Here is a 15,766-nt window from a genome sequence, read left to right as displayed (position 1 = left end):
GAGCTCCACACAGATTACAATGACATTAGTAGTGATGGCAGTAGCCTATCTCAGCACCTTTTAGAGTTAAGAATGTAATCATTGACAGAGGAGACTGGAGGTTTTAGTTTGATTTGAACTTGAAGATATGTGGCGGTGTACTTTGGCTTGCCTTGGTGGGGGCCAATATGTAGAGCTTTTTCTAGTCTGCATGTACAAACAATTCTTGGAGACACAACGATGCTCTGGAGGTAAAATATTTTTACCGGTCCAGTTAAACCCCAATGGGTGGAGACACAAAATCCATAGTTTCTTTGGCTGAGTTGCAAATGTTAGACTGAAGCCCAGTGAAACTGACATGAGTAAGAGGTAGCTAATGTTACAAAGCCTTTCACTCTTTCTGCCAACTGCAAGATATTTAATCTTGCCATAATGAAAGTTTTACCGTCGCTAGATGTTTTTAAAAAAACAAGCTAATTAGCTAGCATGCTGTTCCAATATCATGAATGCTGTTGTCACGAATGAACAGAGAGAAAAAAGCAGCCGCTGTCATTTATGTTTGCCATTCAAGTTTAAAAAAGAATCCCTGGTTCTTTGCCCATTTTGAACCAATTTTGCCTCCAGAGCTGCTCTGCATCTGAAAAACATTTGCATAACAACACGGTGTGAGTGCAAACAACCATAACAGAGAGTTCTGTAAGTCATACATCCAGCACCATGTCGTAGTGTGTGTCCTTCTTCCTCTTCCCACACTTATTTATGAGCACTGTGTACAAAGTCAACAGTACGACCCAGTAACTGGCATAGACGACTGCCCCTATGACCAGAACAATCTTTTCTGATTCAGGAAAGGGCTTTCTAGTCTGCTGGATCACTGTATAGATAATCCCGATGAAGAGGATAGTGAACCAAACTGATATGGGAATCAGACCAATGAAGTTCACCACCACCGTTTTCCTCCCCGAGGTCCCCCATCCAGACTTGTTGATTGTTGCTATTGCGAACATCTTGGCCGGCAACAGGCTCGACATGTACAGTACGGAGTAGAACGACATGAACACCATGACAATGTTGCCTCTGAGGCAGCTGGCAAACGAGGCCTTGATCAGCGCCACCGCCTGCACAATGAGCAGGAACAATAAAATATTCCAGAGCCTTCCTTGGTAAAAGAGTTGGATGGCAGTGGCGATGAGGAAGAATGGGAAGAAGCCCGTGATCACGGCCTCATAAGTCATCCACAGATGGTGCTTGTGGAACCACAGGGAGTTGTATAGCCACTCTCTGAAATATGACTTACTCCACCGAGTTTGTTGATTGAGCCACCGCAGGTATGTGACCGGCGTCTCGGTGAGGCACTTTGATCGAGCAGTATATTTGGTTGCGTACCCGAGGCTTAGAACTCTGTTAGTGAGATGGCGGTCATCCCCAAAACTGCAGTGGGATCCCATGAAAGTCTGATTGTACCAGTCCTCGATGAACTCATGCAGGAGGGAGTTCCGGTACATTCCTAAAGGCCCGCTGATGCACTGCACGCAACCAAAGTAGGACTGGCAGGCCCGCTCAATGTTGAAGGCCATCCAGTACCGCACACTGCTCAGGAAGGAGATCCAGGACTCGTATTTGTTTAGGATCTAGGGAGGAATCGATTGGCAAAACATTGGAGGTTTAACATAAAAAAAATGTAAATGTTATGACATGTCACTTTCAAGGAATGAGAAATTGTCGTTTTGTAACCAACCTGTACATCTCCTCCAACGCCTCCCACCATGGGGTCTTCCTCGAGAACCTTCACCATCTCCACCGATGATGCCGGGTCCAACATAGTATCCGAGTCACACACCTGAGTAAAACCCAAAGATGAACAGTGAATTAGCTGCGTTTTCAGGCCAAAGGTCATCTGTTTCTGTCATGTAAAGAGGCACACAGCTTGGAGAATTTTTCCTTATCTGAATTTAATAGATAGAGGCTGTAGACGGCAGCCATGTAACTAAAAGTGCTTGTTTTTAGCCACTTAAAGGCTCTGATTGTTAAGTGTCTGGCATTTTGGAAAGAGTCTCGCTCAAGATAAATTCTTGTCATGAAATCTTGCGAGGTTACGTGAGTGCCGACTGGGCAGAGTTTGTTGTGGTGGAGTGCAGAAAGCGTAGCTCAATGTTATCTCAAATGTGGATGAGGTCTTTGAATTCGATGGCCGCCCGTTTTTATTTGAGCCGGAGTAAACGGACGAAGAGCTCCTATAAATTGAAGAGCGGATGAGCAGAGAGAGAGGGGCAACGGGCAGAGGAGGGTGACCCAGCTGCTGCGAGGCCTCAAAGCTCGGGAGCCTGGTGGTGTCCCTGTGGCTGCTGGACCCTATGTACCACAGAAGAAGAACGCCGTAAAGAGTGGGACCTGTTGCTGCTTGATAATCAGATTTCACAACCATACTTCTCCTTGAGCGGGAGCGGTCCGTGAGGTGAAAGATAAGGCAAAACATTTTTATTTCTCTATAGAGTCCTTTTCATAATGTTGACAGACACAATCTGAGCCTGTCTGTGGCAATAAATGAGCACTTTTAGTGGATTTTAAGTTACATTACAGCTGCAAAAATGCCCTGGAAGCTCAATTTGCAGCTGTTGGTTACAGCGTTACTGGACCAATAATGTTATCCCCCCGAAGTGTAATTTAGACACAGAAACATACAAAAATACTGAAGTTACCCTTTAAGTCAGAATAGCAATATGGTCAGTGGATAAAACCCTGCAGCAAAGAGTAACTGCTATCTTTCAGATCCTGTTTTATCTCTCTCCGTTCTCTTCTATAAATGGTAATGGTTCCCTCTCTAACGAAATCAGGTTGATGAAAACCAACCTATTAACAAAACCCATCTGTTACAGGCCGAGACTGATTATAGTAAAAAGGCATGCAACGCTGTCCCTCCTTTGTTGAAGAGTACTGGCATGATTACTAGCAGGGCTGCAAAGAGTTCTTTTGAAATATCTGTTAAACAACAGTTTTCTGGCAGGCTGCGTCCAGCTGCATCTGTTACACAGCATCATATCGAAAAGTTTTGAAGATTGAAGTCCCCTTTTCTGTAATGCAAACTCTTTAAAATCATTCTAATGTTATTCAAGTTATGATGAGTCTGTTCAGTTTAGCTCAGTGCTTAAGATGTATTTTTCTAACTGCACCAGCTGAATATTAGTGAACAATATGATGAAGTGACTCTTTGTGTTTTGGACAAACTATGGAAGTTACATAGTTTGCTTTGTTGTTTGTTTATACATCTACTGGGTACAGGATAAAAACAGGTTTCCTGGTACTTTATCAGGTTTTGTGTTGCCAAGCTTGACTCCCGCTTATATATTTTAAGCCACATCCCCGCACAGTCTTTGCATTATTAGACTGTATGAGCCACTCAAACACTCTTGGGAACTGTCTTTTCCAAAGATATCATTCAAGCGTCAATATCACTAACATACATAGTCTTACTCAAGTTAAACTTTAAGCTATTTGAGATTGTTCGTCTAAGCAAATAGACGCATACCAAATGAAGCCTTTTTCTTTTGACACAGTTTTGGGCCCTGGCTCTGAATATCCCTCATGTAGATGATGTAACACTCAGCTCTGTGAAACAGATCCGTTATTACACTTAGACATGAGCTACTGCTGCCCCTCTTCGCGCTACACTTCACGACACGATGCGTGCACACAGCCACAGGCCATCTACAGTGAAAGCAACACAAAAGACTCTTTGTGGACCCCGTGTTTGGTTTGGCAGCGCACCCCCACCCTCTCTCCAGCCATCTCTTCCTCCGTTTCTCTCTCTCTCTTTTACCTTCCAGCTCACACTGATGTCAGCTGTCCTTGTCTTACATCTACAAAGTAATACACATACCACTGAATATTTTATCTGTGATATATTGTTTGCACCATTTACAATCCTTTCACCCGCCAATTTTTGTCTCGCCCATATTTTGTGCACCTTTTACATTCAATCTATTAATTTCCCCCTTTCACCATTATTCTTCTCATTAAAAGCTGTCTATTGACATCCATTTCTATTTGAGTGACTTACCTGCACATAGTCTATGCTTCGCCCCAGTGCTTTGAAGGCTGTGTACATGACCTCTCTCTTCCCTCCCCACTTCTGCATGATGCACACACACTTGTTGTTGAGGACCGTCCTGGTGACGTGCTGAAGGCTCTCGGCGTAAGCCTCATCCGTCTCCTCGGGCCCTCTGCTGTGAAAGTTACTCCGCCACACGTACGTGGCCGATTTGTCCCATCCCATGATCTCTTTGAAAATATCCATCATGTACAAGTCATCGTCCGTGTTCCCGTCGATCACCATGATCACCTTGATCCCCGGGTACGTCAGCCTCTTCACCGACACCAGGCATTTCCTCAGGTAGTTCGGGTCCTCTTGGTACGCCGCAATGCACAACGCCAAGGACTTGTTCAGTTTGATCGGCGTCTCTAAGGACCGCCGCATGTTTCGGTGTTCTAAGAGCGCGAAGAGGCTCTGGATAACGAGGTGGACCACCAAGATGGCGCCGTAGAGGCCGAAGGACAGGTGATTGCGAGCCGTGGTGAAGAACTGGTAGCCCATGATGTAGGCCGTGGAGATGCCCACCAGGAGGGACACGCCGAACATGGTGGTGCCAAATATCCGCAGGTAGGTGAGGACTCTCTGACACTTCATCTAGGGACAGAATGCGGAGAAAAGAGTTAGCCCAAAAGTAGCACAAAGATTACTGAATTTTAGAGTATCAATCACAAGCCGAATGTCATGGGGTGAACTATTTGTAGTCCTTTTAAATACAACAAGAAAGTGACTTCCTACTAACATCAAATGTCCATTCTGTGATTAGGAGAGGGAAAATTAAACATTTATGTAGTGATTTATTTATGCAGCACACATGGAAAACACTGACTTCCATACCATCAGTAGAATTAAGCTTTGATCAAATACAGCTTTTCTATGGAACACACATAGAGGAGCTGTTTGATTATGTTTGATTATAACAAACCCTCCATCCCCCTCTCCTTCCCTCTACCCTTCCCCAAAATCCCTGTCTAAATGTCAGACAGTTGTGACTAGCCAATTGTTCCGACTCTCCGTCGGCGGGGGTTGGGCGCACGTTACAAGATTTCTTGACCTAATTAAGCATCAAGCCGACCGCCACTGCCAAACGGCTGAGTGCTCTCTAAATGCCCGGGAGAAACTATTATGATCATTTATTTTTCTTCTGGTACAAAAAGATTTTCAGGCAAGGAACTCTGATCCAGACCGTGACAGATCATTCTGTGTGCTTTTTGATGTGGGGGCCACGTAAGAAAGTTCCGTGCTTTTGTGTATCTAAACTCTGAGCGACGTGAGCCGCGCTGCTCAAAGATCTTCTGCTCAGAATCCTGAAGTTTGTTTCCAGCCCTTATTATGTTGCTACCGCCATCTGTTTGGCAGAGCAGCGGAGACCCACTCAGCGTGGCTCAGCTCGGCTCAACGCAGAGCGGACCACCCTGTGATGTCATCTGTTTATATCTCCGTGGGAAGAAGGAGACAAGAGCTTTTCAGATTTTGCTAGTGCTGAACGTGGGCTTCTTCCCCTCTGCGACTCCCCATAGAAAGTACAACAAGGGCATCACTTCTCTGACTAGATACAGAGATGTGGATGAACAGTGAAGAGATGGAGGGTATGACATTATATTGCTTTTATACTTATGAAGGACTTGCATTTTTGCTTTGCATATCAAAGGGGGTTTTCCTCTTCAGCCACTGAGTCAGCGGGGCGTCCCCTTCTGACACTTTGAGCTGTATTTTACTTTAAAAAATGTAAACTCTGTTTTTGGTGCCCCAGCTTTGGGGCCTTACAGATATAAAATGTGTATTATCGCATATTTCATTATCACACATGGTGACGTGTAAGTTACACATGTAAGTTTAGTCAAGACAAGCAAAGCATGTAAATGAGCACGAGCAATAAAGTCATCAAAAGCGGTGTTTGGGATTTGGCAAGAGTTCTTCTCACCGCACCTAAACGCAGCAGACAGATGGGAGGGAGGGGAGCCACAGACAGAGAGAGATAGAGAGTGGAAAACAGAAACAATTGTAAAGGCAGACGGGGAGAGGGGCAGAGGAAGACATCTAGGAAGACTGCAAGGGAAAAACAAAGCAAGAGACACTTGGAGAGTAGCAGGGGCGGAGAGAGGAATACGCACACACACACACACACACACACACACACACACCCCTTGGCTCAGACATAATGCCTTGTTCATCTGATCGTTGGATGAGAAGGCCACAGCCAGTGTAGCAGGCCTCCTCTGGCACGTGGCAAGGCTCTTAACGTCAGCCGCTCATTTACAAGACCCCTGACACACACACACACACACACCCAAATGCACCTATAGAAGCTTATTACACCAGGGAAGAGAGAGAGAGAGAGAGAGAGAGAGAGGGGGGGGGGGGGGGCTGTAGAAATACACATTTTTAATTGCGTTAAGACTGCGTTTCACCTTCGACCTCCTTTAGTTTGTGCACGTACTGCATGTGTGTATAATGTTTTACAACTATATAAGGTAGCGCAGAACAAAATCTCCCTGTATTAACTTTGAATGAACACAGTCACTACTTAGGAGAAAACATGTTTTGACCTAAATGTGCAAAATATACTTATCTAATGGTTTGTGAATGTTTGGATTATATATTATATTGTAAAAGAAAAAAACGTTATTATGGCAGGAAGTCATCACAAATCTTTTGATACACCTCCACACACACATTTACACCTAAAGTTGCTGTTACAGTTTCTATTTCACCTAAAATGCACGTCTTGTATGGTTGGAAATTAGAGAACTTAGAGGAAACCGCTGCAGACAGATGAAGAACATGCAGTCTTCCCACAGCGTTTGTTGCTTTATGACTGCTTGTTTATTTAGAATCCGGCCTTTACGGACATGAAACGCTCACTCTGGTTATTGGTTTTATTCGAAAGCAGACTGTGACATTCGATTCACGTCATGATCTAGGGATGTAAGAGCTTCGGCTCTTTTCTCATTGCAGACCAACAGAAGTTTTTCAAAAAAATAAAATAAATAAAAGACAGCGCAGCATCTCATACTCTCTGCAGGCATGTGATCCAATGCAGAGGTCAGGACCAACAATTAGCTCAGACTGCAAGAAGATTAACTGCAGACTAAAAAAACAGTCACGATGGTTGTCCAAACTTGGCCCCTGGCCCTGAGACATAAAGGCTCTAATCCGAGGGGTATCTGTGACGGTATCATTGACACATGTGGATGTTGTCACTTAGGAGTAGCGCGTACGTGCACCTACGCATGTCTACATATGACGTTTGTGTGTGCGAGTTGAAGGTGGCAACAGCACATGTGGATGATATCAGCCTATAGCTTTTTGTTTGTTTTTGTATCTTGGCACACGTAAGTGATAGGACCCCATCACTTTCTCTGTGTGTGTGTGTCCAGCCCTACGGTGACCCTGGTTTAGCAGAGTCACTCTAACGTCATTTACAGTCTCTTGAGTATGATTCCCACTGGCTCTGTCTCCGAGATAACTTTACTAAAATGTGAAGTCTCGCATGGATGGAGAGTAGATGGGTTAGCAGAGAGATGAACTGATGAATGAATGAGTTGTTTCACTTTATCTTCTGGTGAAAACTCTATTTGGCTCTGTTTGAATAAACATTACTGTCTTTTTCCTACTGAGATTTAACAGTGAAAACGATACAGAGATGTTCTTATTTTAGTGGCAGCAGCCTTGATGTTCAAACAATTTTCACTGCTTTGAATACCTGGACTAATTGGGAAAATCTGTAAGTGCCTGTAGACACTATTGAGCAAGGCACCGAACCCTCCAACTGTAACATGAACTAGATATTTATAATTGTACTTCTCGCTGTTGCTGTATCACTGTAGAGACAAAGAAATTAAAAATTGTAATCAGTTTTAATCATTTGAGCTATGAACCGTATTTGATGCATTGCGAGTGAGAACGGGTTGGCACAGTGTATTGTTTAACTCAATTATGGCACATTACATCTGCAAAAAGTGTTTTCACTGCAATATTCACTCTACATACACATACCTGAAACATTTGTGCATTTCTATTTAACATCTGCCCAATAAGTGAGGAATAACTGGCAATGAGTTGTGTGGTTTCTGACACAGAAAACGAAGGGTCTGGATAAATGAAAACTTTGACCAACAAGTGTTGTTAGAGGTAAAGTCAGGGGATCACCAAAAGTCAGGGGGATTCATCATCTGGGGACCATGAATGTCCGTACACAATTTCATGGCAATCCTTCCAGTAGTTGTTGAGATATTTCTGTCTGGACCAAAGTTGTGGAGATATCGGCCAATAGAATTACATTACCATCCATGGAGCCACGCTGCTAGCTTGGCTAACAATGCAGAAACCCCTTCTCAATGCCATGCAATTATCTGAAATGAATCCCCTTTAGCCTGTTACAACATTCTTCATGTATATAAGGTATCCATCTATCTTAATCTTTAAAATGTTCATGTGTAATTGTGTGTCACTGACAGAGTATCAGATTAAGCATTAGTGTTGCTTGTGTGTACACGGGGAACTCTGTGACCCATTTAAGTTTTTCTTTAGTATAATTAAGTGATTTATTGTGGACATTAAAATCACCATATGCTGTAGTAACCCTTATTTATGTTGTATGAGTGGATAGATGTCAGATATATATATGTGGCTTGTCTGGGTAAATGTGAATGCCATTAAGTCTCGCCATAGGTGCTGAACACAGGCCATGTGTGCGAGTGTGTGTGCGTGCGCACAAATATGTGAGCTAAGCATAAAATGTGTGTGTGTGTTTAAGCAGAGTGGGGGTTTCTGGCACAACTTCATCACTTACAGGGTGAATGGAGAAGGGGAAAAGTCTGATAGACAACTTTATTGTTAAACAATAAAGTTGTTCAAGATACTACAAAGTGCTGCTGGAGTTTTGACCTTCATCGCGAGCGTAGCCAGTGCGCGTACATGTGCGTGTGTGTGCGTGTGTGTGTGCGTGCTGCGAAGAGGAAGAGATGGTTTGATTAAACTCACAGGAGAGCAGTGGAATCCCTGTCAGCAGGGTCCCGCTTCCAAGGCCTGTGATGGAACATAAAATATAACAAGGCACGCCATACTCTATGTGTGTGTATGTGTGTATGTGCATGTCTTTGTAACTACTATATATGTATGTGAATCTGTGGGCAGGTCATTACTGTATTCTCTGCACAGGCAATATAAATCTGAAGCAGTGCCAAAAAAGACAGCCTGCTGGTCTGTAAGGGGCTGAGATAACATAAAGTTTACATCTTTATATTATTGTGACTCAGCAGTCGCTGATTAGAAGCGTAACATTCATAAATCAGCCGCTCTGGCCAGATGAGTGCTGTTCATATAAAACTTTAGTGTTGCTCTGAAGAGTGAGCCAGCTCACACCATGTGGCTACATGAATAAGACTGAGAAATGGCTTTAATATAACAAACAATGTTGTGACAACGTCATTATCCCTATGAAGCTACAATAAACAGGCTGTAATAATACATTATATTAATGATATTCATAAACGTTTCCTGGTGTTGATCCATTGAAGAAATATTGGGTAAAGTCTATGCTATCACCAAGAAAGCATTTGAAAACCAGACCTGCTGAAGTCATACACACCTTTGAAATCTCAAACGCATGATGCGCTGCCAACAAAAAATGTATGTGTGTGTGTGTGTGTGTGTGTGTGTGTGTGTGTGTGTGTGTGTGTGTGTGTGTGTGTCTGTGTGTGTGTGTGTGTGTGAGCTGGGCAGGGCTGGAAAAGGCCAGGATGCACATTTTAAAAGCATTAAATGTTGAGATGGCCCTCGTGACAGTTGCAACAGGATGCAGGAAAAGGCTCACATGTTCCAAGCAGATGATGAGGCCGAGGAGAGGGAGCAGCTGGGAAAAACTGGCTGCTGAGACACACTCAACACACTCAAGGCCGACTCTAAACTATATCACTATATATGATATACTAGAAATGAGTGTGAAATAATAATATGAAGGCTGTATTAGATGGCAAAAATGTAATATATATACGCAGTAAAATGAATAAATGGATATATAATCAACAACTGTCGTGTAGCTGTATGCATCTTATTTTGCTGCTGTGAAACAGCCCGTATTGTTTCAGACTCCAGTATCAATGAAACTGGTTTTCATAAGGCGCGGCTCGGATGTGGCCGGCCCTCCTCACTCCTCCCCTTTCTCCTCCTCTTCCTTCTGCCTCTCATAAACCCCCCCATGTGGTCACAGTGTGCCGTTGTTGTGGGAGCGTTGTCATTATAACCACAACTAAACAGAAACAACCCCTCAGCGCTACACTGCAGTGCTCCTTGCATGATTGGAATCAGGTGGAGAGGGCCGCAACTGGCAAAGGTACAATGTTACAACATAACTTGGGAGTTGACTTCTACTCTATCTGTCTCTTTGTTTTCTCACATTCTGTACGCTTCTAGAATCGAGTGGACAAAGGTTACAACATCCGAGTGGACTGTTTTATGTTACTCTCCATCTCATTGTTTTACCTCAACAGTAGGGGTTGCATCATTGTCGTTTAATTTGACTTAAAAGTGAAGGTGAAATTCATTATTTTATGGAAACGCTGTGGCTAATCTGTTCCCAATTTCAAAGCGAAACTCTGCTGTTTGGTATTTTGGCTTGTTCTTCTCCCTTTAACTCATCTACTGCAGTATTCAGTAAGAACAAAAAGAGTAAGTGGGTTGGAAGGAAGTGAGTTAGGGATAGAGGGAGGGAGGGATTGCAGACACCAGAAGAAGGGATGGGGGAGGAGATTGCAGGCACGGCGGGGGGGACTTGGATCAGGTCACTGCCAGCTGAGGCACTGGAATAACGCCACTGTGGCAAGCCCCAAGATTTCCAGCCAAATTACAGATGCGACTCAGCTGAGAATGCCTCCCTCTACAGCCACTCCTCTGTCGGGTTATTTCTTTGGTTCTCTTTCCTATATAGTGCATTATTACAGCTAAAGTGTTTTGTTAGCCCTTCACTGTATGAAATCACGCTGAAATGTCTGCCATAAAAAGTGTCAAATTGTTTATGCATCCAGCCTGTCTCATGTCATCCATTGATCCAACACTGTCTGCACTATCTGTCTACAGACCCTTATCAACTGTGCTCTAAAATAACTGGCTTGCTCCCTACATGGTAGATAGCTCTATTCTAGCACTCCCTATTATCATAGTTAATTACAGCTTAGAGATAACATAAGAGGCAGACGCCCATAGCTAGTGTGGAAGAAAGCAAGGATGTGACTGTGATCTAGGTTGAAGATGTCTGACCTTCTGTCATCTGGGTTTTTAACAAGAGCTCGCAAGATATTCTATAAGTAAAATCATCAAAAACATAAAAAATGGAAATGTCCAGGAGCCAACTGTGTCTGCCCTCCAACTACTCAAGCACAGCTCACTTTCAACAGCTCCTGGGTTACTTTACTGCAACTCCTGGACCTATACATTAACATTGGCATCACCCCCCCGTGAGACCCTGTGACTCAGTATGAGGTAGTGGGAATCAAACTCAGCAACCTCGCTCACAACCAAATTTTCCCTTATACTGGCTGACTGGGGCGCTGCTTCACTGCTACTTCACCAAGGGAGCCTGGAACACGCTGTGGCATTAATGCAGAATAAATGAGGTAGGTGGTTGTGTTGGTATTGTGTGTGTTTGGAAGGGGATGCACACTCTATCCTAACTTCAGTAGTTGTACCTCGGCAGCCCCAAGGCCCTACATGCTGAAGGACCCATGCAGTGAGCAGTAATGGCACATGGGACTAGTTGTGAGCCCTAATGGAGACCAGCCATTGAATGGCTTCCTCTGTCAAGCAGTAAACTGCTCGGTGCGCTGTGTGGAAGAACATCCTGTTGCAATGAGTCTACAGTGAACTGAAGAGTGCAAAAAAAAAGAGTTACTTGTCTTCCTCTTTTGCCATCCCCAGCTATAGCAGGCAGCCTTCATGGACTACCCACATTGCTGCATGTGAGAATTAAATCTCTGTTTAAGTGCTCAATGTTCCACTAACAGGCACCAGAGACGGACTGTCTTCCTCGCTGTAGCACACTGAGCCAAATGCTCGGCAGAGGTTCTCCCCGGAGGGCTGAGACGGTATGTTGGTATTAGACATGTGTGCATTGACGGAGGGTCCACAGATGCACTGATTATACAAAGAACTTGTGCCCTGAAGCTATCATTTTCAAATCTGCACATGCATTTTAAACTAATACTGATTAGTGCGGCAGCTACTGAAAGTGTCTCCTGGGGTACAGTGATGCTGTGCACATTTCTAAACAATGCACCGCAGAACAGCAGCTAACGTGAGAAAGATGTGGTGGATACGTGGCACGTGGACTTCTTACATTGATATATTAATACTGACAGTGGACTAAATGCTTCATCACCCCTTACACGTGGATATCACCATGGTTCCAGCATGCACAGCGTGAGAACAAGAATGCGTAATCAAAAGATGACTCAGGCCAATAGGAAGAAACTCTGTACTGTACATCCTGGATCAATGTCAGGAATGCTTAGACACCCAGCTCACAGATGGGCATTCCTCGAGTGTAGGCGGATGGAGGAAGAGAGTATGTCGGAGGGTCCCTGCAACCAGCAACCAGTGTTTAGGTGGCACCTGCTTTCAGTCACGTAGGCATGCATATATGATCTCTAACATGTCAGTCTGAAGCTCAGAAGGGTTGCATGAACATTTCAGCGAGGTAAATGTCGGTCACCACTACAACGCCGCTCAGAGAATATGATTTTTTCAGCAGTTACCAAATTATTGTCCACAACCTGAGGGCCATTCTTGATTCACATGTGTGCAATTCACAATTGTCATCAAATTACGTGCTCAAACCAAGAGGCACACTGAACGTGTCCAAATTCAGCCTTCCCATTGGCTGGCAGACCTCAAGGAACGACGAACAGGTTGCAACGTCATCACTTCGTTTCATTCTCAGGCTGAAGCTGGCTGGCTCAGCAAAAAACCATGAAGTTCTGAATGATTAGAAGACTAATCCGGGCAGATATGTTTCGCACATGTACACAGCTGGCACCGCTGAGCAAAGAGGAAGGCAGATGTTCGTGCCATTTAGGACAAATTAAACTTTTGAGACACATTTTTTTCTTGGTGTTAATGTGATACTATTTTAATACAGTAGCTAACATCTGTGAAGGAAAAAAAAGTTGTTCAACTTCAAACCTGGATGGCATCCGCGTTTTACGCACGACCGTTATGGGGGAAAATACTAGTAACAGCTGGCACGCCCCCCAATTTAAAGCATTGCTCTCTTTATTGAGATTACAAATTTAACAACATTCTTATAATTTAAAAGTATGAATGAAATCTCATTCATACAACAGCATCAACATGTCCAAAATAATAACTTGAATGCAGTTGATTATTACAGGCTTCTGGACATGTATACTGTGTGTCAGTAAGCTGCGGGCTCACCAGACCAAATGATCACTGGCCGCCTACCTTGAAGCAGCTGTCGTCCTCTCGTTCGTCCTTGAAGAAGGATGCGGTCAGCTCCGGTAGCTCTGGTGCCGCTCCACAGGGGAAAAAAGTCTCGACAAAGTTTCAGAGGACACTTGTGTAGTAATGAGTCTCATGAATCCGCAGACATTGATCCTCATTAATGATAAGAAGTAAAAAAAAGTAAAAAGAAATGTTCACGCACGTTCCTCTAAGTTTGCTAAACGGGATGCTGAAAAAAAAAGAATCCAAGACTGCTCGTCCTTACTAGTTTCTAACAGTCTGTCTGCAGTCATCAACTACACACCGCATGCGTCTTGGGTGTACAAACATTATGTCAGTCAACTTTGGCATCATTCATATAAAAAAGTATAAATAACGAGTAGACAAAAATGACAAAAAAGTAGACAAAAATGATAAATATTGTTCTCCATCAACTTCTGACGGTTTCATTTATATTTCAAAAGTCATACTCTGAATAACAAAAAAAAAATAGGTTTCCAGCAATAACTCTATTTTTCAAGATAATTGGTATATTTGCTGTCTTCGGGGGCGTGTAGGTAAGTACTTCTATAGTTTCCTCAAGCATCCAGGCTACACAGAGCGCAGAGAAGTGGCCAGAAGTCTCTCTGCCGCTGCTGTCTAATTCCTTCCAGGCGGCTGGGTGTGGAGCCTCCTTTATGGCTGCTTCGGCTCCCAGAACCTTTTACCAGGCTACAACCGATTGGCGTGTTGTTTTAATAAGAGGGGATGGTTTGGGGGGGGGGTGTAAGGAGGAGCGACGGAGAGGAGAAGAGAGAGCGAGAGAGAGAGAGAGAGAGAGAGAGAGAGAGAGAGAGAGAGAGAGAGAGAGTCACTATTGGCTGTCCAAACCCCCATTCAAACCTGAGACCAGAAAGTTAAAGAAAGTTAAAGAACGTTTTTCTTTAATTACCCCTAGACAATAGTGTGAAAACTAAGTGCACCACTACAAGTATACTACACAGTTTAGTAGTAATAAATTGAGCCAGTGTTAATCGCCTGACATTGACAAAGACATGATGAGAAATATTCAACTAGTGGCTTCACACTGAGAGAACAGCTGGAAGCGGAATAAGAAACCAAACGGTCCTCTGTATATGAAGCGCACATACCGTATATGCACGTGTAAAGCTGGAGCTCGGATGTTCTGGAATTTCAGTCATTTCATTGATTCACCAGCGTGCAGTTCACATCTTTGACCAGCAGGCAGTGCTGTGCAATACAGAACCCAGAGTCCGGGCTCTGAAGAGTACAGTGGCTCCTCTGAAAAAGGCGATCTGAAGGGAACATCCAACCAAAATCAGGACTCATGTCACTACCACCAGGAGACAAAAAAAAAAAATCATCATCAGGGACTCCTCTGATATATATGAAAAACTGAAGTTAGGATTTCTAGTAGTACGATGCATCTACAGTAAGAAACCCACATTCACAAGCTCTGGAAAGCTCCTCCAGCCTTCAGGGAAACAGTATCAAAGGATTCCACATGGATACGTTTGTCACTTTGTGAATCTAATGATGATGATTTCCGAATCATATTTATTTTATCTGAATTGAGGTTCTTGTACGGATTGTAAAGTCTGCTTAGACAAATTGGTGATTTTGTGCAGTGTTAATAAAACTGGCTGATCTTGACGATATCATCATGAACCCAATGAACCCAATGAACCCAATGGTTTTTGCTCCTAATGAGCTCATATTTTGGGCCAACTCAAAGATTGTTGCTGTAAAACATCACGTTTCGGTATGTGAGCATAAACGAGCCCAAGTGATGAATGGATAGAGAATGGGGCCTGTGGTAGCGAACCCCCCGCAGACCTGCATTGTTTATGTATGGTGCTGTGAAAACACACAGTTTCCAAGCTCCAGTGACTGACTCCTGACTGTACCCGTCAGTGAGCGACATTATTGTCACAGGGGCCATACATTGTTTGGAGCCGAATGGGTCCTCCACTCTTTGCTTTTTTTAGTTTTTCTTTTGTACAAGCTCATTTACTCAAGTATTTATTTAAACAAGGAAATACACAGTAATGTGCAGAGACCTAAAGAAGAGAGTGTGAAGAGCTAACACAGTGTAGAACAGAGATGCCACTGGCATAACAGGACACGTTCAAAGTAAGGGCCTCAATGAGTGCTCAAAGGTACTTTTCTGAACATTTTTTAATTAAATAACTTTTCCATATGTATGTTGTTGTGCTGTTATTTAAATCACATTTGTGGTAA

At 43.6% G+C, this 15,766-nt stretch overlaps 1 protein-coding gene across 1 annotated transcript; it reads right to left on the bottom strand.

The window, feature by feature from the left end:
* Positions 1 to 680: 680 nt before the first annotated feature.
* has2 (hyaluronan synthase 2) lies at positions 681 to 13,537 on the bottom strand. The gene is made up of 4 exons (XM_076081441.1): positions 13,526 to 13,537; positions 4,037 to 4,663; positions 1,718 to 1,819; positions 681 to 1,610 (listed from the first exon to the last, which is right to left on the bottom strand). Exons 2-4 carry the CDS (start codon positions 4,661 to 4,663, stop codon positions 681 to 683), a joined length of 1,659 nt encoding a protein of 552 aa, XP_075937556.1. The 5' UTR covers positions 13,526 to 13,537.
* Positions 13,538 to 15,766: the final 2,229 nt, after the last annotated feature.

Source organism: Anarhichas minor, unplaced genomic scaffold (genome assembly GCF_050575085.1).
Source record: "Anarhichas minor isolate MPS153535 unplaced genomic scaffold, ASM5057508v1 ptg000080l, whole genome shotgun sequence".
Classification (NCBI taxonomy): domain Eukaryota; kingdom Metazoa; phylum Chordata; class Actinopteri; order Perciformes; family Anarhichadidae; genus Anarhichas; species Anarhichas minor.
This window is presented reverse-complemented; position numbering and strand designations above follow the sequence as displayed.